Source organism: Oratosquilla oratoria, chromosome 16 (genome assembly GCF_046742065.1).
Source record: "Oratosquilla oratoria isolate Oo_2021 chromosome 16, ASM4674206v1, whole genome shotgun sequence".
NCBI classification, from domain to species: Eukaryota; Metazoa; Arthropoda; class Malacostraca; order Stomatopoda; family Squillidae; genus Oratosquilla; species Oratosquilla oratoria.
The window spans coordinates 53,440,867-53,466,639 of NC_134792.1; the positions used below are offsets into that span (position 1 = coordinate 53,440,867).

The 25,773-nt window shown below is 40.1% G+C and overlaps 1 protein-coding gene across 7 annotated transcripts in view; it reads right to left on the reverse strand.

Annotated features, from left to right (window-relative positions):
* Positions 1-25,773, reverse strand: part of LOC143034010 (peptidyl-glycine alpha-amidating monooxygenase B-like) — a 194,934-nt gene that overhangs the window by 38,840 nt on the left and 130,321 nt on the right. For 6 of the 7 annotated variants that reach the window (XR_012967215.1, XM_076199834.1, XM_076199835.1 and 3 more), the window contains 8 exons: positions 23,102-23,169; positions 19,301-19,419; positions 18,746-18,896; positions 16,513-16,706; positions 11,226-11,316; positions 10,379-10,525; positions 2,048-2,236; positions 1-38 (listed from right to left, as the gene is read on the reverse strand). The exon at positions 1-38 is cut by the window's left edge and continues 197 nt beyond it. Coding sequence is in view for 6 of the 7 variants with exons in the window: in XM_076199834.1 (XP_076055949.1) it covers positions 1-38; positions 2,048-2,236; positions 10,379-10,525; positions 11,226-11,316; positions 16,513-16,706; positions 18,746-18,896; positions 19,301-19,419; positions 23,102-23,169 (997 nt within the window). In the remaining variant the exon portion in view is untranslated. The remainder of the gene's footprint in view (positions 39-2,047; positions 2,237-10,378; positions 10,526-11,225; positions 11,317-16,512; positions 16,707-18,745; positions 18,897-19,300; positions 19,420-23,101; positions 23,170-25,773) is intronic. The other variant, XM_076199836.1, reaches the window with a different exon arrangement.

Here is a 25,773-nt window from a genome sequence, read left to right on the forward strand (position 1 = left end):
CAGGTTCTTTGGGTCCCATTGTTGTACAACATGATATGCTGTAAAGAAATAAGATATGTCCATACAGAAACATTACCAAATTATTTTTGTTGTGTTACTTGTGATACTTAAAAGAGAGAGGCTTGGCTTGAGGAAGTGGATAGCTTTAGGTACCTGGGTCACATGTGACTGGAAAGGGAGGAGGGAGTGGAGGTAGATTGATTGTAGATTGAGAGAAGCAAGTAAGTGTCTTGGGGGATTAAAAAGTGTAATGAGAAATAGAGATTTGGAAATGGATACTAAGAGGAGATTCCAAGAAAGGGTGATTATACTAACAGCACTGTATGGCGCAGAGACATGGAACATAAGAGAGGAAGAGTTTAAATTGTTTGAGAAGAAATGTCTGAGAAGTACGATGGGAGTTACAAGGTTGGATAGAGTGAGAGACAAGGAAGTGAGGGTGAGAGTGGGGTTGGAAAAGGGAGATAGGAGACAGGGTTGATGAAAGAATATTGGGATGGTTTGGACACATGGAAAGAATGAGTGAAGAAAGATTAGTAAAAGGAGAGTGGAAGGCAGAGGTGGATGCCATGAACAGGAGGGGGCAAATGAGGATGAGATAGATGTATGGGGTGAAAGGGGTGTTAAACATGGGGGGATGTCTGTTGAGGAAGGAAGGGAGAAGGCAGAAGATAGGGGTGAGTGGAGAATGGCTGTATATGGATAATACTGTGATGCATGGAAGGGAGAGGGTGGAGGATAGAGGGAGTTAGAGAGTGGTTATGTGTGAATGATATTTTGATGCAATCTGAAGGGATTTCTCCCAATCTTCACTGTTTCCGCATGAGGGGACAGAGAGAGAGGGTCGCCGATTAAATGAAGCAGCCTTGCTGTGGATGTGCTGTGTCTTGCTGCATTGTTTCTGACCCAGGGCAATGGGTGAGATGCAGGGATGACTCATAATCCAGGAGGAGCCAAGAAAAGAGGGAGGGAGGTGTGGTGAATGGGAGTGGAATGAATGGGGATGAAATGGGTGGGAGTGGAATTATGCTTTTTGACCTTGGCTACTTTCCTTGTAAGAGGTAAAAAGCCTTTGGTATATATATGTATGTATGTAGCTGTATACTATGGACTTTTCCCCCTTATAAGGGAGGTAGCCCACTCAAAAGGCACATACCCACTCTCACCCATTCCACTCCCATCCACCACCGTCCTTCCTTTCATTTTAGCTCCTCATGGATGATGGGTCATCATTGTATCCCACCCACTGCCCTAGGTCAGAAGCAATGCAGCAAGACACAGTACATCCACAGCAAGAGCACTTCACTTAATCAGTGGCCCTTCATCTCTGTCCCCTCATGCAGAAATATAAAAGATGGGGAAAAATCCCTTTGGGCTGCATCAGAATATCATTTACACATAACCACTCCCTAACCCTTCCCTTCCCCCACCCATTCCCTTCTTTGCATCACAATATCATCTATACACAGCCATTCCCCACTTACCCCTACCTCCTGCCTTCTCCTTTCCTTGCTCAATATTTTATATTTCTGGCTTAACCTCTTCATTCCGGGGCACATCGCACGTCTGGCAGCATTAGCTGCCAGGCGTGCAATGTTGCGTCATAATAATCGCATTATAAAAATAAGGTCACTGCTCAATCGCTCGTTCTCTTTCACCCATGAATTTTGATAACCATAGAAAATATAGTGAAGCCATTTTAGAGAGAATGAGGGTCATGCAGGTATGACTACAATAAATATAATCAAGACCCCGACATCGGTATCATCGCGTACCCACTTGCTCCTCATGACGCCTACGTAGGTGTCACCGTATGGAAGTGGTTAAAACAAAATTGAAGCCATTCTTCTTTTATTCTGTTCCTAAAATTCCAAAAATTATTGGATATCCACAAAAAGGGCAAGAAATGGCTAACTCATTAGTTGGTATGGAAGAGGTTCCTTTAAGCCGAGTAATAATTTCTTATATTAGTTACACTAAAATCATATAATGTGACAAACTCAGTAAATTATTTCATAAAATGCAACTAAAAAGTGTAAAAAGTTACCTGAATTTTTCATTTTTTTATTATCGCGTAGACTTTCGACAGGAACTGGTTTCAAGTCTCCTGTGACTAATGGAGGTGACTGAGGTTCCTGTGGTGCTGTTGCCTCTTGAGTTTGCTCAGGCACTGCTTTTGAAGTGTCGTACTCTGGATACAAATTCTGCTGACTCTGAGGAACTTGGCTGTAAGTTTCTGGAGATAAATAAAATAAATAATGATAATAAATAAACAGCTAGATTAAGGCTATGGAAGTAGATGCATGTGATCATAATAGCAAAGAAAAGACATCACACGCTGAGGGCCTCGTACTTTCTGTAAGCATTCAAACAACTGGTAATGTCTGGTGCTTGTGTTTCAGTTTTTTCTATTTGAGATATTGCAACATTTCATGCAACTTAGGCACTGATACTTTTTATACTCCATTATACATGTGTGGTCTTTAAATCTCAAGTAATACAACGTGCATACCATTAAAGGTAAAGCAAGGTGGCTAAATATGGAGAGGAACTTTCTCACTTTCTTCACTCCCATAACATCCACCCCTCTAGCTCGTGCTAGCTTAAGTGTCATTAGATAGATAGATAGATAGATAGACTTTATTTGGCAATAAATCAATGTACATGAAGTGCAAATAATGACAAGAACACATACATACATACATACATATACCAAGGCTTTTTCCCCCTTACAAGGGAGGTAGCCAAAAAGGGAAAGGCATAAAAACACTCCCACCCATTTCATCCCTAAATACACTCCACACCCCTCCACCCTCCCTCTCATCTGAGCACCTCCTGGATGACGGGTCATCCCTGCACCCTGCCCACCGCCCTGGGTCAGAAGCAGTGTCGCAAGACACAGCACATCCACAGCAAGGCCGCTTCATTTAATCGGCGACCCCCCCTCTCCGTCCCCCCTTGCATATAAGGAGAGGACGGGGAGAAATCCCTTCGGGCTGCGTCAAAATTTACTCACACATACTACCCCACCCCCCACCCCCCACCCATTCCTCCTCATGCAATCACAACATCATCCATATACAACCATTCTCCACTCACCTCTGTCTTCCGTCCTCTCCCTTCCTTCCTCAACAGACATTCCCCTCTTCCCCAAAGCCCCCTTCACCCCATCCATCCACCTCATCCTAGGACGTCCCCTCATGTTCACTCCCTCCACATCTGCCTTCCATACCTCTTTTACTAGTCTTTCTTCACTCATTCTTTCCATGTGTCCAAACCATCCTAATACTCTTTCATCAACCCTATCTCCCAACTCCCTTTCCACCCCTGTTCTCCTCCTCACCTCCTCATTTCTCACTCTATCTAGCCTAGTAACCCCCATTCAAACTCCTTCTCTCTTCCTCTCTTATGTTCCATGTTTCTGCCCCATACAGTGCTGTTGGCACAATCACTCCTTCATACAGTCTCCTCTTCGCATCCATTCCCAAATGTCTATTCCTCATTACACTCTTTAATCCACCAAGGCATTTACTCGCTTCTCAAGAACACATAGTTCGAAATAATAAATGTAAATTGCCGAGGATAACACAAAAAGCATGAACGCTTATTTCCATTGTGGTCCTCATCAGGTAATTTTTCTACATTAAGTCACATGGACAAACATACATAGGGGGTTGAGGGGACCAGAGACACTCATGAGTAATACCAGTCAGTACACATATGACACGTAAACATTGTTATAGATTTGCTAATATTACTGAAATGTTTGTACACATAGGAACATTGAGTCCGAATATTTGAGCACCATCCAAAAGGAACCTTGCATTAATCAAAGGAACAACAAAATAATGTTAAACTGTAACAAAACAGTATGAGTGAGTACTATATCGGAGTAGTACCATTAATAATATATTGCATTTTTCTACATCTGTATCAACATGTATGAGTGAGTACTATATCAGAGTAGGACCATTAATGATATACTACAATATTCAACATCTGTAACAACATGTAGTTATAGTGAATCCTACACTGCAGCTAGGGTTACCTATTAATTAAATCTAACATTTTACCTGAATCTCAGGACGGAGTGGGCAATTACTATGAGTAGTACATTATAACCTGAAGCACCAGAGGTAGGGTACAGGGGACCAGTACTCGAATGAGTAAAACAACAAGGAGAATGAGGAAAGAGGTCAGATCATAACTGTTCTCGGAACCTACCTGAGGCATATGCCATATTATGACTGGCAAAACAAAGGTGGAAACCAATTTGTAAACATCAATCATTGTTATGCTTAACTAAACTTCTGAAAAAAGGGGGGGAGGGGAGGTCAGAAACAGTTATGAGTGAACGCAGATATGGATGGCATTACTCATGGATTCAGGTATCCCTCACTAAGCTAGTAGTACACAAAATCAAGGCTGTTCTCTGTCCATAGCTGAGACATATAGTAACCCTTGACTTTTTTCTTGAAGGTAACCTTGCTATTTGTCTTCTTAATGGACACAGGTAGTGAGTTCCATAGTTGAGCACCTGTGAAGTGAAAACTGTTTTTGGTGAAGGGACCTGCATGAGGTACGATAAGAGACTCTTGACTGTTCCGGGTTCGGTTCTCAGCCGATAATGTAAAATTACAGCTCACATATGAGGGAGCAGAATTATGAATGACATTGTAAACCTGGTTTAGTTTCAGCTGCTGGACTTTTACTGGTAACATTCCTACCTTGCTAAATTCTTCAATACCAATATGACTATGTTGAGGTAGGTTTAGTATGAATCTAATTATCTTATTCTGTGTAACCTGTAGCCGGGACTGGTTTTTTCTGCTCAGACTACTGTACCAAGAGCTACAAGCGTAATCGAAGTGATGTTGTAACAGGGCTGAGACCAGAAGCTTCTTTGTTTCCAGATCAAAATCTCTGGCTTTTCTGTACAAAAATTTGACTTTATGTGAACACTTGGAAACAATCTTATCTGTTATAGCATTCCCTGAGAGGGACTAATCTAAGGGTATTCCAAAATAGGTTACTTCTTGTTTTGACTCTAAGCCATTTCATCACCACATACTCCACTCCCACTCACCACCCCTCCCTCCCTCTTTTCTTGGCTCCTCCTGGATGACGGGTCATCCTTGCATCTCGCCCACTGCCCTGGGTCAGAAGCAATGCAGCAAGACACAGTACATCCACAGCAAGGCTGCTTCATTTAATTGGTGACCCCTCCCCCTCTCCATCCCCTCATGCAGAAAAAGAGAAAATGGGGAGAAATTCCTTTGGACTGCATCAATATATCATTCACACATATGCACCCCCTTTTCCCCCACCATATCCCCCAACCACCCCCCTTCCATGCATCACAGCATCATCTATACAAAACCATTCTCCACTCATCCCTATCTTTTGTCTTCTTACCTTCCTTCCTCAACAGACATTCCACTCTTTCCCAAAGCCCCTTTTACTCCATCTATCCACCTCATCCTTGGTCATACCCTCATCTTCAGTCCCTTCACCTCTGCCTTCCATTCCTCTCTTACTAAATTTTCTTCACTCATTCTTTCCATGTGTCCAAACCATCCTAATACTCTTTCATCAACCCTATCTCCCAACTCCCTTATCACCCTTTTCAATAAAGAAAAGATAACAATTACTTCAATTAAATTATTTTGATCAACCCTTTACTATTTCTGTGCCCAAACTTGTGCAGTTGAGAATTTTGTTCTTGCTATTGCCAAGTGATGTTATCTAAGGAAATCTTGTAATAAAAAATTAGCCCAATCAACTTTCAGGGCAAAATTACAGCTGAGAAAATATAAGTTGAAATCAAAGTATGTTGGCTATCAGCACAGGCAAACTAAATGAATGAGGAATGTCTTTAGTGACTGGGCTGGATTATACATTGGAATAGCAAAAGCAATAATTCACCATGGTCTTGGATCATGTGGATCATGTATTGGACTCATGATCAACAGCTATTTCACTCCTGGATGAGAGCTCAGAGCTCATATATGCTTGATGTATGGGAAAGGTACTATGATTCTCATGACTTACTGATTCAGATTGGTGGTCTATTCCATCACATGCCTTCTGGAGTGTCAACTATTATCAAGTACTACTTGGGGCAAAATTTCTAACTGTTGGTAGTCCTATTTTCTAAATAATTCTAACAATTACAAGAACTAGAGTGGAAATCTTTATCAAAGAGAGAAAGAGAAATATAAAGATATATGTACATATATATATATATATATATAGAGAGAGAGAGAGAGAGAGAGAGAGAGAGAGAGAGAGAGAGAGAGAGAGAGAGAGAAAAGAATACTGCCACCTAGTATTTCCACTTGGATCATCAAAGGCAAGAAGAAAGGGACGGGGATTGGGACTAGACATCCTTCTCCTTGTAGCCCCGCAGGGGACTTAACTAAAAAAAGTAAAGGCATAAGAGGGTCTAGGCATTTTCCGACCAGCACCCTAAGGTTTGGGTCTTTTGATGTGCATGGATTTGGTACAGATGAGAGTAAAAGGGAAGAGATAGGTAGTATGTTTGTGAGAAGAAAGATGGATGTATTGGCTTTGAGTGAAACTAAGTTGAAAGGGAAGGGCGAGCATAAGTTTGGGAGTGTAAGTGGGAGGTTATCAGGAGTGAAGAGAGGGCGAGGGAGGGAAGGGGTGCCTATACTAGTAAGTGAAGAGATAGGTAAACGTGTAGTGGAGTGGAAGGAGGTTTCCTCAAGGATAATGTGGATGAAGGTGAAACTGGGAAAGGAGATGTGGGTTTTTGATAGTGCATATGGGCCTGGCAGTGAGAAGAGTGTAGAAAAAAGGGAAGTTTTTTGGATAGATTTCAATGAGTGCATAGAGGATTTAGGGAGAAATGTCAATGTAATAGTACTGGGAGACCTTAATGCTAGGATAGGAAATGATCCAATTGATGGAGTGGTTGGGAAATGTAGAGTTCCAGGAAAGAATCGTAGTGATGAGTTGATGGTGGAAATGTGTCTAGAGAGTTGATAATAGCAAATACAGTGTTTTGGAAGAAAGTCAAGCATAAGTACACATGGGAGAGGGTGGTGGATGGAAGGGTGGTAGATACAGCATTAATGGATTATGTAGTGGTAAATAGGACTATGATAGGAAGAGTTAAGGATGTACATGTGCTAAGGGGAGAGGGTGGGGGAATATCTGATAATTTTTTGGTGGAAGGTAAGTTGAGAGTGGAGGATAGATGGAGGAAGAGGAAAGGGACAAAAGGTAGGGAGTTGCTTAGAGTGAACTCTTTAAATGAATAGAAAAAGGAGAAGGCATACAAGAAGAAGCTGAAGGAGGAGTGGGAGGGAGTGAAGGATAGAGTAGAGCTAGGTGTGGAAGAGGAATGGGGATGGTTCAAGGAGGGAGTCTTAAAGTGTGCAAAGATGGTGTGTGGAACAAGAAGGACAGAAGGAAATAGAAGGAAGGGTAGTGAATGGTGGGATGAGGAAACAAAGAAGGTTGTAGAAGAGAAGAAGCGAGCTTTCTCAGATTTGTTACAAAATAGGATGAGGGAGTCATATGAGAGGTACAAAGTAAAGAAAAGAGAAGTAAAGCAAAAGGTAAAGGAGGTAAAGAGGAGAGCAGATGTGAAATGGGGTAAGAGATGACAGAAAATTTTGAAAGTAATAAAAAGATGTTTTGGAAGGAAATTAAGAGAGGAAGAGGAGGTGAATCAAGTAGAGAAGAAAAGGTAAAAGGTGCAGATGGAGAGATGATAATGGAAGAGAAGGCAGTAAGGGGAAGATGGGCAGAATATTTGTGGGAGTTGCTAAATGTGAAGGAGGATAGGGAGGGAAAGATAGCTGCTGTGGGAAATGCTAAGAAAATGACCGTGATGAGTGAGGAAAATGGAAGAGAAATAAGGAAGGATGAAGTGAAGGCAGTTGTTAAGATGATGAAAGCAGGTAAGGCACCTGGTTCTAGATGGTTGCCATGCAGAATGTCTAAAAAAAGGAGGTACAGTGATGGTGGACTGGCTGGTGAGGTTATTTAATGTTTGCTGGAGAGAGGGTAGAGTGCCGGATGACTGGAGGAGTGCCGGTATAGTTCCACTTTACAAGGGAAAAGGGGACAAGTGTGAATGTAGTAGTTTCAGAGGGATTAGCTTGTTAAGTGTAGTTGAGAAGGCTTATGGGAGGATCTTGATTGAGAGGATTAGGAGAGGAACAGAGGGAGTAATTGGTGAGGAACAGTGTGGATTTAGGACGGGTAGAGGTTGTGTGGATCAGATTTTTATTGGTAAGACAGATATGTGAGAAAGCTATAGGAAAGGGGAAGGATGTTTTTTGGGCTTTTATGGATCTGGAAAAGGCTTATGACAGGGTAGACAGAAAGGCACTGTGGGAGGTTTTGCGGATATATGGGATAGGAGGAAAGCTTTTAGGAGCTGTCAAGAGTTTTTATGAGAGTAGTAGAGCTTGTGTTAGGATTAGAAATGGAGAGAGTGAGTGGTTTGAGGTAAAGGTGGGACTTCATCAAGGATGCATTATGTCGCCCTGGCTGTTCAACTTATACATGGATGGGGTAGTGCGAGAGGTAAATGCAAGGGTTGAGGGTCAGGGATTGGAGATGGTTAAAGAAAATGGAGAAAAGTGGGAGGTGAGCCAGCTGTTGTTTGCGGACGACACTGCGCTTGTGGCAGGATCGGAGGAGGGATTGAGGAAGTTGGTGACAGAGTTTGGGAGAGTGTGTGATAGAAGAAAGCTGAAGATAAATGTGGGTAAATGTAAGGTGATGAGATGTACAAGGGGAGAAAGTGGCAGCAGACTGGAAGTGAGCATTAAGGGAGAGCGAGTGGATGAAGTGGATAGTTTTAGATACTTGGGTGCAAATGTGGCAGGAAAAGGTGGAGTGATGGTGCAGGTAGAATGTAGATTGAGAGAAGCGAGTAAATGCCTTGGTGGATAAAAAAGTGTAATGAGGAATAGACATTTGGGAATGGATGCGAAGAGGAGACTGCATGAAGGAGTGATTGTGCCAACAACACTATATGGGGCAGAAACATGGAACATAAGAGAGGAAGAGAGAAGGAGTTTGAATGTGTTTGAGATGAGGTATCTGAGAAGTATGATGGGGGTTACTGGGCTAGATAGAGTAAGAAATCAGGAGGTGAAGAGGAGAACAGGGGTGGAAAAGGAGTTGGGAGATAGGGTTGATGAAAGAGTATTGGGATGGTTTGGACACATGGAAAGAATGAGTGAAGAAAGAGGGAGTGAACATGAGGGGACGTCCTAGGATGAGGTGGATGGATGGGGTAAAGGGGGCTTTGGGGAAGAGGGAAATGTCTGTTGAGGAAGGATGGGACAGGACTGAAGACAGGGGTGAATGGAGAATGGTTGTATATGGCTGATGTTGTGATGCATGAGGTGGAATGGGCGGGGGGATGGGGGGTGAGGTAGTATGTGTGAGCAAATTTTGACGCAGCCCAAAGGGATTTCTCCCCGTCTTCTCCTTTTATGCATGGGGGGACAGAGAGGGGGGGGGTCGCCGATTTAATGAAGCGGCCTTGCTGTGGATGTGCTGTGTCTTGCGACACTGCTTCTGACCCAGGGCAGTGGACAAGGTGCAGGGATGACCCGTCATCCAGGAGGTGGTAAGATAAGAGGGAGGGTGGAGGGGTGTGGAGTGTTCAGGGATGGAATGGGTGGGAATGATTTTATGCCTTTTCCATTTTGGCTACCTCCCTTGTAAGGGGTAAAAAGCCTTGGTATATGTATGTATGTATATATATATATATACATATCTATACATATATATATACATATATATACATATATATATATATATACATATGTATAATATATATAGATACATACATATACCAAGGCTTTTTTCCCCTTACAAGGGAGGTAGCCAAAAAGGAAAAGGCATAAAATCGCTCCAACCCATTCTATCCCTGAATACACTCCACACCCCTCCACCCTCCCTCTTATCTTAGCACCTCCTGGATGACGGGTCATCCCTGCACCTTGTCCACTGCCTTGGGTCAGAAGCAGTGTCGCAAGATACAGCACATCCACATATATATATATATATATATATATTTTTTTTTTTTCAACCACATATCACTTTTAATTCCATACCATCGCAAACGAGACTGAGAATCGCTTGAAGGAGGTATCCGTTGGAAATTGGATATATATATATATATATATATATATATACATATATATATATATATATATATATATATATATATATATATATATATATATATATATATATACACATATATATATATATATCACAACATCAGTAACACCAATGATAAGCATATGAACAGCTGATCACATATAACTAAGATGGGGAAGCATTACATGCAAGAAAATCTGAATGTTAGAGCAGCTTTTACCTCCATAGCTACTCCCATAACCCTGGTCACCATTGCGCACTCCATAGCTGCTCCATGATGCTTGATTCAAAGGTGATTGAGGTAGAAGCTGTGGTCGTCTGTAGTCATAATCATCATATTCATAGTGACTGTAAGGGTTATAGGGTCCTACATGCAGCATGGAAGAGAAATATATGTCCATTATACCAACTGCTTCTCTTCAACGAAACAACCTCTAATTAAAAATCAAACGATGGCTATCACCCTTCAAAATACTGTGCAAAACGTAATCACCTATACGAAACTTGGAATGTGATGCACATTACAATATACATATTCATCTTAGTGTAATGCTTGATGAAGACCTGATCAATATGACTATACAGAAAGATACTGCTGAAAACACAAGAACATTATACAATACTGTCCTACATTCACTCCAGACAGCTCCACAATATTTCTTCACTAAGTGACTTATAGGCTGACCCCATGGGCATGCTCATTTTCCTGGGAGGGCCATGGATCTTCTGCAGGAGAACTGGGGTGACGGGTTAATTAAACAAGTGTGACAGAATCATTTTGTTCTGTTGCACATTCCTTTACACATAGTACATCATTTGGTCTCATAATTTTCCATCAGCCCAGGCCATGTTAACACCTTGAATTTCCTTCTTATGAATGTTCCATCACTTATATGAACAATATCAGAATTACAAAACATTACTGTTTTGTATAATCTTCACTCTTCTCCTCCACAATAAAGGGGAGATAGCAAAAAGTCCATTCATTATCAGCTACATTCTCAGAAAGATAAAAAGATTGGTTTAGTTACAGCCTATCAAGTTAATGCAAACAAAAGTGTTCTTACCTGGATGAGGCTTCTTATGCACATGGGTTTTCTTCTCAACAACAATCTCATTGTTATTTTCGAATAAGGTGCCATATGTAACTTCTTTGCCCTGTGACATGAAAAACACAAACATGAAGTGTATGTACATAAATAAAGATAAATAGATAAAAAATATAAAAAATACATAAATAGCTTTAAAAAATTTATTGGCAAAAGGACTTTTATCTTTTTATTTTTTCTGATTAGGGAGAAATATCAAAGTAGTGCTATTGGGAGACCTTAATGCTAGGGTAAGAAATGAACCAATAGACCGAGTGTTTGGTAAGTGTGGAGTTCCAGGAAAAAATCGTAGTGGAGAGTTGACAGTGGACATGTGTCTAGAGTTGATCATAGCAAATATAATGTTTAGGAAGAAAGTCAAGCATTAGTACACATGGGAGAGGGTGGTGGATGGAAGGGTGGTAGATAGAACATTAATGGATTATATAGTGGTTACCAGGAGTATAGTAAGAAGAGTTAAGGATAGACATGTTCTAAGGAGAGAGAGTGGGGGAATATCAGATTTTTTGGTGGAAGGTAAGTTGAGAGTGGAGGATAGATGGAAAAAGAGGAAAAGGACAGAAAGTAGAGAAGTGCTTAAAGTGAACTACTTAAATGAGAAAGAAAAGGAGAACAAGTACAAGAAGCTGAGAGAGGAGTGGGAGGGAGTGAAGGATAGAGTAGAACTAGGAATGGAGGAGGAATGGGGATGGTTCAAGGAGGAAGTCGCAAGGTGTGCAAAGATGGTGTGTGGAACAAGGAGGATGGGAGGAAGTAGTAGGTGGATGGTGGAATGAGTAAGCAAAGAAGGTTTAAAAGAGAAGAAACAAGCTTTCACAGATTGGTTACAAAGAGGACGAGAAAATCATATGAGAGGTATAAAGAAAAGCTAAGAGAAGAAAAGCATAAGATAAAAGAGGCAAAGAGAACAGATGTGAAATGGGGAAAGAGTACGACAGATAATTTTGAAAGTAAGGAAGAATTAAGAGAGGAAGAGGAGGCGAATCAAGTAGAGAAGAAAAGGTAAAAGGTGCAGATGGGACAGGCATTCCCCAAATCAGGTTCGCCCAAATGGCTCGACAAAGAAAATGAAAAAAGTATTGCTAAAAAGAGACAGGCTTATAAGAAATACAAGTGCTCGGGTGCATCTAACGACTATCAAAGTTATGTAATAATACAGAGAAATTTAAAAAAGACAATAAAAAAAAAAAACGAAAATGACAATACGAAATGAATATCGCTGATAAATCCAAAGAGAATCCCAAAGAATTCTACAGTTACATTAGAAATAAAAAGGTTATTAGGAATCACATTGGCCCACTATTATTTGCTGATAGTCAACTTGAGTATTCAAATGAAGGAATGTGTAATATTTTAAACAACTATTTTAGCTCAGTATTCATAAACAAAACACCTCAAAGTGAACTCCAAACTGAAATCTGTGAAAAAATCTAGGGTAAACTTACTACAGTAAATATAACAAAAGAAAAAATTAAAAGGTGTATAGAGAAACTCAAAATTAATAAAACACCAGGGCCTGACGGTTGGCACCCAAGAATCTTAAAGGAAATGAAAAATGAGATTGTTGTTCCATTAGAAATTATTTTTCAAAATCCATCATATCCAGAGATGTCCCAAAAGAATGGAAACTAGCTAACGTCACTCCAATATTCAAAAAAAGTGACAAAAAGAAACCAAATAACTACAGGCCTATAAGCTTGACTTCAATTGTAGGAAAAATAATGGAAACTATTATCAGAAATACTATCGAACATCATTTAGAAAGTAACTATTTGATCAATCATAGCCAGCATGGATTCAGATGGAAACATTCTTATGACTAATTTACTTGAATTCTACAACACAGTCATCTCAAGTTACAACAAAAGAATATAGATTTAATATATTTAGACTTTTCAAAAGCTTTTGATACCATCCCCCACAAAAGACTATTTACTAAATTAGCTTCACACGGAATAAGTGGTAGCCTATTAAGATGGACAAGAAATTGGTTGAATGATCAAAAACAGAGAGTTGTTTTAAATGGCAAGACTTCTAGATGGAAAAATGTTACAAGTGGAGTTCCTCAGGGTTTCATTATTGGGCCACTTCTATTCATAGTAAATATAAATGATATAGACCATGGACTACAATCTACGTCTCCAAATTTGCTGATGATACAAAATTGTGCTGGATGGCAAATGATCACTTCAATCAATTAGATATTCAAGAAGATTTAGATAAATTACAACAATGGTCTGAAAAGTGGCTAATGAAATTGAACACAAGTAAATGCAAGGTTATGCACATAAGTAAAAATAACAGTAAGTACAATTACAAGTTATTTGGAAATTCATTAACATAAGTGGATAGTGAGAGGGATCTAGGGGTAATTATCAGTAATGATCTCAAATCATCTATGCAGTGTATTTCAGCCTCTAAGAAAGCAAATAAGATTCTAGGACTGATCGTGTGATCTTTTGACTTCAAAAGCTCATCTCTCATTAACAAGCTATATAAATCATTAGTTCGTCCACATTTGTAATATGCTGTTTCTGTATGGTCACCGAATCTCATTAAAGACATTGACAGATTGGAAAAAGTACAAAGGAGAGCCACAAAACTGATTCCAAATATAAAAAATAAATCATACAAAAATCGACTAAAACATATGAATCTGTTTTCCCTAAAAAAGCATAGACTCAGAGGTGACTTGATAAAGGGGATTGACAACATCAAAAATGACAAAATTCTTACACTGAGTACCCGACAAGAAATAATGGTTTCAAACTGTCAGGAAATAGATTTAATTAGGAAGTGGGTAGAAACAATTACGTCAACCATGTAGTTAATGAATGGAATAAACTTCCTGCAAAGGCAGTGCAATGTAGTTCAGTTCGAAGCTTTAAGATTCGTTTAGATAAACATTTAAGTAAGATACTGTAATGACTGCCATTTATTTTATATTATTTGATTATTTGTTTGTTATTATTTGTCTGTTTATCTATTATTTGCTTGATTTCCATTTATAATTATTTATTTGTCAGTTTATTATTATTTACTATTTACCTGTTTATCATTTAACTACACCTATGTATTATTTATTTTATTCATTATTATTTATATTATATTAATTTTCATTTTATTCTATCTATTTTTTTATCATTTATATATATATTTTTTTTCACATCCGACCTAGTTATGGACCAAAAGGTCTCCTGTCAGCATGCTCCACCTTTGTAATCCTTTGTAAGTCAGTAAGAGGAAGATGGGCAGAGCATTTTAGTGAGTTGTTGAATGTGAAGGAGGATAGAGAAGGAAAGGTAGTTGCAGTGGGAAGTGCTGAGAAAATGACAGTAATGAATGAGGAAAATGTAGGAGAAATATGGAAAGGTGAGGTGAATGCAGTTGTTAAGATGATGAGAGCAGGTAAGGCACCTGAGTTGGATGGGTGTCATGCAGAATGTCTGAAAAAAGGAGGTACAGTGATAGTGGACTCTGGTTGGTGAGGTTATTTAATGTTTGTTTAAGAGAGAGTAGAGTGCTGCAGGACTGGAGGAGTGCCTGTATAGTTCCACTTTAACAAGGAAAAAGGAAGCAAGTGTGAGTGGATTCAGAGGGATCAGTTTGTTGAGTGTAGTTGGGAAGGCTTATGGGAGGGTTTAGACTGAGAGGATTAGGAGAGGAACAGAGGGAGTAATTGGTGAGGAACAGTGTGGGTTTAGGACAGGTAGGAGTTGCATGGATCAGATTTTTGTGGTAAGACAGATATGTGAGAAAGCTTTAGGAAAAGGTAAAGATTATTTTTGGGCTTTTATGAGCTTATGACAGGGTAGACAGGAAGGCACTGTGGGAGGTATTGCTGATATATGGGGTAGGAGGAAAGCTGTTAAGAGCAGTCAAGAGTTTTTACAAGAGAAGTAAATCTTGTGTTAGAATCAGAAATGGAGGGAGTGAGTGGTTTGAGGTAAAGGTGGGACTTTGTCAGGAATGTGTTATGTCACCTTGGCTGTTCAATTTATACATGGCTGGGGTGGTGCAAGAGGTAAATGCAAGGGTAGTGGGTCAGGGATTGGAGATGGTTAAAGAAAATGGAGAAAAGTGGGAGGTAAGTGAGTTGTTGTCAGCTGACAACACTGCTTAGAGCAGGATCAGAGGAGGGATTGAGAAAATTAGTGACAGAAATTGGGATTGTGTGAGAAAGAACGAAGTTTAAGATTAATATGGGTAAAAGTAAGGTGATGAGATGTACAAGGGGTGAAGTGGCGTGGCAGATGACTGGAAGTGAGTATTAAGGAAGAGAAACTGGAGGAAGTGGATAGTTTTAGATACTTGGGTGCGAATGTGGCAGGAAAGGGAGGAGTGGAGGTGGAGGTAGAATATAGATTGAGAGCAAGTAAATGCCTTGGGGGATTAAAAAATGTAATGAGAAATAGACATTTGGGAATGGATGCTAAGAGGAGATTGTATGAAGGGGTGATTGTGCTGACAGCACTGTATAGGTCAGAAACATGGAACATAAGAGAGAAAGAGTTGAGGAGTTTGAATGTGTTTGAGATGAGGTGTCTGAGAAGTATGATAGATGGTTACTAGGCTGGATGGAGTGAAAAATGAGGAGGTGAGGAGGAGAACAGGGGTGGAAAGGGAGTTGGGAGATAGGGTTGATGAAAGAGTATTGGGATAGTTTAGACATATGGAAAGAATGAGTGAAGAAAGATTAGTAAAAGAAGTGTGGAAGGCAAATGTGGAAGGAGTGAACATGGGGGGTGATCAAGGATGAGATGGATGGATGGAGTAAAAAGGGCATTGGGAAAGAGGGGAATGTCTGTTGAAGAAGGACGGGAGAAGACAGAAAATAGGGGTGAATGGAGAATGGTTGTATATGGATGATGCTGTGATGCATGAGGGGGAGTGGGTGGGGATGGGTATGTGTGAAAAACAAATTGATGCAGCCTGCAGGGATTTCTCCTCATCTTTTTTTCTGCACAAGGGGATGGAGAGGGGGGGTACCCAAATAAATGAAGTGGCCCTGTTATGGATGTGCTGTGTCTTGCTGCATTACTTCTGACCCAGGGCAGTGGGTAAGATGCAGGAATGACTAGTCATCCAGGAGTAGCCAAGAAAAGAGGGAGGGAGGGGTGGTGAATGGGAGTGGAGTGTGTGAGGACGGGATTGGTGGGAGTGGATTTATGCCTTTAACTTTGGCTACCTCCCTTGTAAGGGGGAAAAAGCCCTTGGTATATGAATTAACTTCTTGCTCCATTACCTTATTGGTGTTTTCCCCATGAGCATGTTCTTCAAGTAATTCATTCTTCGGGAGAGGAACATCATTGCCTGCAGGTAATTTTGCTACTAATTCAGGGAATGATATATCCATGCAATATCCAGTCTCAGATCCCAGATCACGGTCAGTGTAGTACATAAGGTAAAGGTTGCACATTTCATCGTCACCTGTGGAACCTGTAAAATAAATGTGCATTATTGCAAACTATTCACTATGAGTCTAAATCTAAATACATATCTTTTTCAGATCATTACATTTTCCTAATAGTGGAGACTGGCTAATAGAAATCATGTATTTACATAACTGTAGTATACAGGAAAGGAGCAACACTTGTTGGGTCCTACTCTTCAATTTATCATGCCTAGTCTCAAACTCATAAAAAGTTCCAACTTAATCTAAATCCTTGATTTCCAATTATCATACCTAGATTCAAAATCATGTATTGTTCAAGTTTAGGTTATATCACCTCCTAAGCTATTCCAAGTATTTATGCATCTATATGGAAAACTGTATGTCTTCACATCCATAAAACATATAGTCTTCTATGATTTGTTCTCATGACCTTTTAAGACCTTCTATCCTTAACCTTTTGAATATGGTGACGCCTATGTATGCATCATGAACCACGAGTGGGGTACACAAGAATATTGGCATCGACTTCCTGATTATATTTATTTTTGTGTGGTTGAGTGACCCCAGTATTCTGTGAACAGGCTTGAACATGTTTATATGATGTTATGTTTGTTCAGAGTGAAAGAGATCAAGTATAACAGCAGTTTCTTTATATTTTGTAATGCGTGTATTTGTGATACATCATCATACATCAGGCAACCTTATGTGCATGCAAATATTTGACTCATATTGAAGAGGTTCATCAAGAGATCTCTTCTGTTAGTATAATCTATTCCCTTTAGTAACCTGAAACTGTAATAATATCACCCCTTCCTATTTGGTATTCTAAAGTTGGCAGACCCAGTCTTTCCTCATATACTGTTCACTTAAAGAAAAAAGTAGATAGTGATGAGCTATGATTGCAGATGTCACATTTGACCTTTATATTTGGATTGTAAAGGTATGCATGAGTCACCTGAAGCCCCTGGACTTGATCCTAGGCATTATGCAAAGCAAGATAAAAATCACTGTATCCTAAAAAAAAAAAAGAAAAAAAAAAAAAAAAAGAAGAAGAGATGATTGTGAATGGATGAATGGATAACACAGCTTGAAGGCATTATCTCATCTGCTTTTCATTGTATGTGGGAGGAACAGGATTGCCAGGTAAGCTGTGGGGGTAAACCAACTCTAGCTGTTTGGCCCTGCTGTGGTAGAACTGTGTCTATCTGCACTATTTTTATTCAGGTACTGAGACAGTGGATAGTATGGCTTTTTTTTTTTTTTTTTTTTTTGAGGATATGTGCTTTCATTCAACCATCCACTTCATAATGGGGGGAAGGGGAGCTTTGATCAATCAATCTGTTGACTCAGGTCAACTGACTGATTATAGTGTAATGACAAGTCTGTCACTAGAGATATGGCTGATAATCTTGAAATGTGCTACAAAATACAAATATTACATTAGCCATATTACAAATTACAGAAGACAGAGGTGAGTGGAGAATGGTTGTATATGGATGATGTTGTGACTGCATGAGGAGGAATGGGCGGGGGGGTGGGGGGTGGGGTAGTATGTGTGAGTAAATTTTGACGCAGCCCGAAGGGATTTCTCCCCGTCCTCTCCTTATATGCAGGGGGGGACGGAGAGGGGGGGTCGCCGATTAAATGAAGCGGCCTTGCTGTGGATGTGCTGTGTCTTGCGACACTGCTTCTGACCCAGGGCGGTGGGCAGGGTGCAGGGATGACCCGTCATCCAGGAGGTGCTCAGATGAGAGGAAGGGTGGGAGGGGTGTGGAGTGTATTTAGGGATGAAATGGGTGGGAGTGCATTTATGCCTTTCCCTTTTTGGCTACCCCCCTTGGAAGGGGGAAGAAGCCTTGGTATATGTATATATGGTATATATACAAATTACCAAAAAAGCTGAATCATTACCCTTGACTACATCTATAGGAGTTTTATACAAATGGCTTCAACTTCTCATAAACCATATTTCTAAATTCCCTTCAAACTCTCTTATTCTGGGCGTGTATCATCCTTCATACATGTTGAACCACACCTTGAAAAATAGAGCATATATTGGGCAGTTCCAACTACATCTCCCTACCTATATATGTATGTCGTCCTCTATTGGAGGAGTCCCAAGTACATCGAGCATGAAGCACTTGATCTGGACGAACACGATGAACTTTATCCATGGGATAAAATGCTTGTGGCCACTGTGGATTTCCTTTTGCAACAAGAGTATACTCCTTTGTCTGCAAAGAAAGTTTCAACATTAGACATGATGCAAAAATTATAATAAATTATACATGAATCGTCAACCCCAGGGATAACTCAATACTCCTCCAGCACTATCCTCATCACCCACTACAAGGATAGATTAAAATCATTTGGTGGCAGCCTTCTATTACACCATCCACTGTTGCAAACTGACCAACAACTGCTCCCTTCTTCCTCCTACTAGATGGTGACGTAGAAATACACCCAAACTCACACACCAATGATAAATGTCTTACAACTCATCCTAGGGTCTATGGGAGAGGCTAAGGACTATTGTTGACTGCTGTGGTGCCATGACTTTACACTCAGAGAAATTTAAGTCAACAATTCATTGACACATCAACCCACATATACATATAGTATAAACAGAACAACTTACTTTGTTGTCATATGAGTAACCTGATATCACAGATCCAAGACTATGAGCATGGACACGATATGCAAAGAGATAAATGTCTGCAGGTTCATTAACTTCACAATTCACATCTGCATGTGTTTCTGCAAGAAAAAGAGAAAACAAGACCAATTAAAAGGCTAAAAGTAATACTGGAAATGTATATAAGTATTCAAAAGTGTACTTTTATCATATAAACTTTTTTTCAATACTAACTAGACTCCTTTCTCATTATTATCTAAAATGAAATGGGTGGGAGTGGATTTATGGTTTTAAATTTGGCTACTTCCTTTGTATGGGGGAAAAAGCCCTTGGTATATGTATCTAAGAACCTCTTCAACTCAACCCCTTCAATATAGTGATCTACAATATGAACAATAAGTTTTATAAATGAGGCAGGCTACTGAAGATTTCAATCAATTGATCAAAAATCCCTACAGTCTGAAAAAAAGTGTCAGCCCTTTGAGCTGCAACTCCTGATGGAGCGGAGTTGATGGATTTTGAAAATGGGTAGCTCTGCTGTCCATTTTGCAGGAATACCGTATACATCATTGGTCCATATAAAAAAAATATGTATATATACACCCACACACACACACAAGGAGACAAGGAAGACCCAATAAACTATGGACCAGTCTCCCTCCCTTACAAGTATAATAGCTAAAATCTGTGAAAAAGTCATCAGAAGTAGATGGACTAAACATCTGGAAGAGCACGATATACTAAATCCAAACCAATTCGGTTTTAGACAAGGAAGATCATGTGCCACACATTTGATTTCTTTTTACTCAAGGTTAATAGATATAATGCAAGAAAGGGATGGATGGGCAGACTGTGCTTTCCTGGACTTACAAAAGGCGTTTGATAAAGTACCACACAAAAAATATTAAGAAAACTCGAAACAACAGGTGTACAAGGAAAATTACTGAAATGGATGATTTCTTGCATGGGAGAAAAATGAGAGTGGTGCTCAGAGATAAAAACTCAACCTGGGAAGAAATGATAAGTGGAGTACCACAGGGTTATGTATTGGTTTCAATAACATTAGCTATATATATATGACATGGATGAAGGTGTAGAAAGTTATATGAACTTCTTTGCAGATGATGCAAAACTACTAAAGAAAGTGTAGAAAAAGACTGTGAACTGCTGCAGAGAAACCTGGACAAAGTCTGAAAATGGAGCCAAAAGTGGGAAGTGAACTTCAACATTAAGAAACATAGTATAATGGAATTTGGAAAAAGTAAAAAAAGAATATCAGGACAATATAAAATCAGTACAAAGGAAGTAAAAAAAATTAGTTCTGAAAAGGACCTAAGAGTAATTATCAGCAAAGAATATCCCCAGACAAGAATATTAATTATTTGGATGAAGTTAATAAATAAATAAATAAATTAACATGTCTGTTTTTGGCAAAATGATCTAGCCAGTGACAATGATTTGGTAACAGTCCATGAGAACCTGATTGGCTGAGAGAATGGTGATGTCACAGCAACGGGGACGACTGATTGGCTGAGAGTGGTGACATCAAAGCAACAGAGACGACTGGTTGGCTGAGAACGCTGATGTCACAGCAATGGAGACAAATGATTGGCCGCAAGCAAAGCAAGCTCACCATAAGGGCCGAGCCCCTGAACGGCAAGCCACGAAGTGCCCACTCGCAAAGCGAGCAGCACTACAGGTCAAGCACCTATTGCAAAGCCATGGCGGCAAAGCCGGCACTTGTAATGGTAAAAAAATATTAGTCACACTGATAAAACCAAGAAAGACCAAGATTGGAGTATGCCGTAACACTATGGACACCCAGTACAAAAAAAAAGAATATAAGGAAAAGAGAAAGGATCCAAAGCGCAACGACAAAGAGTGGCCCCAACACTTTCAAAATTGATATACAAAGATTGGCTAAACTGGAACTACCAACCTCAGAACAAAGAGGAGAAAGGCAATACATTGGCCATTTACAGAATCATGAAAGGCATGGAAGTCCTTGACAGAGAAGACTTAAAGTGGGATAAAAGAAAAACAAGGAGACATGAAAAAAAAATCAAAATGGATAGTTATAGATGAGGTCTGGAAAAAAAAAAAAAAATCAACAGTGGTGGATGTCTGGAACAAATTGGACAAAACAATTGTGTATGCAAACACCATACAAGAATTTAAGAACAAGCTACATGTTGCAAGATACAAAGATGGGTAACTACAAGCATAGCTCCCCTTCCCATATAATACAACAAGGTAAATACACAAACATACACATAATGGTAAAAAAAAAAATTCAATCACATTGATAAGAACAAGATTGAAGTATGCTGCAACACTATGGAAATCCAGTACAAAAAAGAATATAGAGAAAATAGAAAGAATCCAAAAAGCAACAATAAAGATAGTCCCAACACTTTCAAAATTGACATACTAGAACTACCAACTCGGGAACAAAGAAGAGAAAGAGGTGATCCATTGACCATTTACAGAACCATGAAAGGCAAGGAAGTCCTTGATAGAGAAGACTTATTAAAGTGGGATAAAAGAAAAACAAGATGACATGAAAAGAAACTCAAAAAGGATAGTTATAGAAGAGATCTGAAAAAAATCATATGAGAGGTACAAAGAAAATAGAAGGGAAGTAAAGCATAAGATAAAGGAGACAAAAAGAAGAGCAGATGTGAAATGGGGTAAGAGTATGACAAAAAAATATGAAAGTCATAAAAAGATATTTAGGATGGAAATTAAGAGAGAAAGAGGAGGTAAATCAAGTAGAGAAGAAAAGGTAAAAGGTGCAAATGGAGAGATGATAATGGAAATGATGGGAGTAAAAGGAATATGGGCACAGTATCTTAGGGAGTTGCTCCATGTGAAGGAGGTTAGGGAGGAAAAGGTAGTTGCAGTGGGAAGCACTACGAAAATGACAGTAATGAATTAGGAAAATGGAGGAGAAATAAGGAAAGATGAGGTGAAAGCAGTTATCAAAATGATGAAAGCAGGTAAGGCACCTGGGTTAGATGGGTGTTATAGGGAGTGTCTAAAAAGGGAGATACAGTGATGGTGGACTGGCTGGTGAGGTTGTTTAATGTTTGTCTAAAAGAGGGTAGAGTGCCACAGGACTGGAGGAGTGCCTGTATAGTTCCACTTTACAAGGGAAAAGGGGACATGTGAGTGTAGTAGTTTCAGAGGGATCAGTTTGTTAAGTGTAGTTAGGAAGGCTTACAAGAGGGTTTTGACTGAGAGGATTAGGAGAGGAACAGAAGGAGTAATTGGTGAGGAACAGTGTGGGTTTAGGACAGGTAGGGGTTACATGGATCAGATTTTCGTGGGAAGGCAGATATGTGAGAAAGCTTTAGTAAAAGGTAAGGATGTTTTTTGGATCTTTATGGATTTGGAAAAGGCTTATGACAGGGTAGACAGGAAGGCACTGTGGGAGGTATTGCAGATATATGGGATAAGAGAAAAGCTGTTATGAGCAGTCAAGAGTTTTTATGAAAGTAGTAGAGCTCGTGTTAGAATTAGAAATGAAGAGAGTGAGTGGTTTGAGGTAGAGGTTGGAATATCTTAGTGTCTTGTGGATGTATGGTCATCCTTGCACCCAGCCTGAGTCAGTTTGCACGAACTTTTCTTTCAGGAAACCTTTCACTCATTTCAGGATGTTATACTCAGAGTTTTCCAATATTCTTTAACTTCCACAATATTCTTTTAAGTGACTCTTTATCAAATGTGTGTCATAGTGCATGTATGTAACTCATTAATGATGCTGGTTTTGAAATACACAATTTCATAACAGATTATACTTACTTTTTGTATATGGGGGGATATCGCTAAAACCTTTCGCCAACAAATAAATTCCTGCTTTGTGCAGCTGTCTATAACAGAAAAAGAAAATATACAGGTTAGCTGTATCAGGTAAATGTTTTATTATAAATACATATATTGTGTGTATGTGATTCACCATGGTCTTAGATCATGTGCTTGACCCATGACTGACAGCTGTCACACTTCAAGTATTGGGATGGTTTGGACACATGGAAAGAATGAGTGAAGAAAGATTAGTAAAAGAAGTGTGGAAGGCAGAGGTGGAAGTAGTGAACATGAGTGGGTTATCAAGGATGAGATGGATGGATGGGGTAAAAGGGGCATTGGGAAAGAGGGGAATGTCTGTTAGGGAAGGAAGGGAGAAGACAGAAAATAGGGGGGGTGAGTGAAGTATGGTTGTGTATGGATGATGCTGTGGTGCATGGAAGGGAGTGAGTGGGGGATGGAGGGGAGGGATTTTGTGTGAATGATAATTTGAAGCACCAGCAAGGGATTTCTCTCCGTCTTCTCTTCCTCTCCATGAAGAGACTGGGAGGTGGGGGGTTGCCAATTAAATGAAGTGGGTTTCCTGTGGATGTGCTGTGTCTTGCTGAATTGCTTCTGACCCAGGGCAGTGGGTGAGATGCAGGGATGACCTGTCATCCACGAAAAGCAAAAAAAAGTAGGAGGGAGGGGTGGTGAATGGGAGTGGAATATGTGGGGATGACTTTGATTTTGGCTACATCCCTTCTGAGGGGGGAAAAGCCTTTGGTATATGTCTGTATATGTGTGTATGTATGTATATATATATATATATATATATATATATATATATATATATATATATATATATATATATATATATATATATATATATATATATATATACATACATACATATACCAAGGCTTTTTCCCCCTTACAAGGGAGGTAGCCAAAAAGGGAAAGGCATAAAAACACTCCCACCCATTTCATCCCTACATACACTCCACACCCCTCCCACCCTCCCTCTCATCTGAGCACCTCCTGGATGACGGGTCATCCCTGCACCCTGCCCACCGCCCTGGGTCAGAAGCAGTGTCGCAAGACACAGCACATCCACAGCAAGGCCGCTTCATTTAATCGGCGACCCCCCTCTCCGTCCCCCTCTGCATATAAGGCGAGGACGGGGAGAAAATCCCTTCGGGCTGCGTCAAAATTTACTCACACATACTACCCCACCCCCCACCCCCCTGCCCATTCCTCCTCATGCAGTCACAACATCATCCATATACAGCCATTCTCCACTCACCTCTGTCTTCCGTCCTCTCCCTTCCTTCCTCAACAGACATTCCCCTCTTCCCCAAAGCCCCCTTCACCCCATCCATCCACCTCATCCTAGGACGTCCCCTCATGTTCACTCCCTCCACATCTGCCTTCCATACCTCTTTTACTAGTCTTTCTTCACTCATTCTTTCCATGTGTCCAAACCATCCTAATATTCTTTCATCAACCCTATCTCCCAAATCCTTTTTCACCCCTGTTTCTCCTCCTCACCTCCTCATTTCTCACTCTATCCAGCCTAGTAACCCCCACCATACTTCTCAGACACCTCATCTCAAACACATTCAAACTCCTTCTCTCTCTTCTTCTCTTATGTTCCACGTTTCTGCCCCATACAGTGCTGTTGGCACAATCACTCCTTCATACAGTCTCCTCTTCGCATCCATTCCCAAATGTCTATTCCTCATTACACTCTTTAATCCACCAAGGCATTTACTCGCTTCTCTCAATCTACATTCTACCTCCACCTTCACTCCACCTTTTCCTGCTACACTTGCACCCAAGTATCTAAAACTATCCAATTCCTCCAGTCGCTCTCCCTTAATGTTCACTTCCAGTCTACTGCCACCTTCACCCCTTGTACATCTCATCACCTTACTTTTACCTACATTTATCTTTAGCTTTCTTCTATCACATACTCTCCCAAACTCTGCCACCAACTTCCTCAATCCCTCCTCTGACCCTGCCACAAGCGCAGTGTCGTCCGCAAACAACAGCTGGCTCACCTCCCACTTTTCTCCATTTTCTTTAACCATCTCCAATCCCTGACCCACTACCCTAGCATTCACCTCTCGCACCACCCCATCCATGTATAAGTTGAACAGCCAGGGCGACATAACGCATCCTTGACGAAGTCCCACCTTTACCTCAAACCACTCACTCTCTCCATTTCTAATCCTGACACAAGCTCTACTACTCTCATATATATATATATATATATATATGTATTTACCTAGTTGTATTTTACAGGAAGGGGAGGTATGCTTGTGGTGTCCTGTCTTCATATCAAGTTTTATCCAGACTGTTTTTAATTTCCTGTTTTGTTTTTGCACACATCACATTTTCATAGAACTTGTTCCAAACGTCTATTATCCTGTGGGGAAAGCTGTTCTTTTTCAGGTCTCTTCTATAATTGTCTTTTTTTACTTTCTTTCTGTGTCCTCTTGTATCTCTATCCCATTCTATTAGATCCTCTCTATCAATAATTTCTATGCCTTTCATGATTCCATAGTTATCAAGTCTCTTCTCTCTCTTCTTTGCTCTAATGTCTGTAGCTCAAGTTTTGCCAGTCTCTCTTCATATGATACTTTATTGAGATCACTGTAGCGACTCACTATCTTCTAGTGTTCATT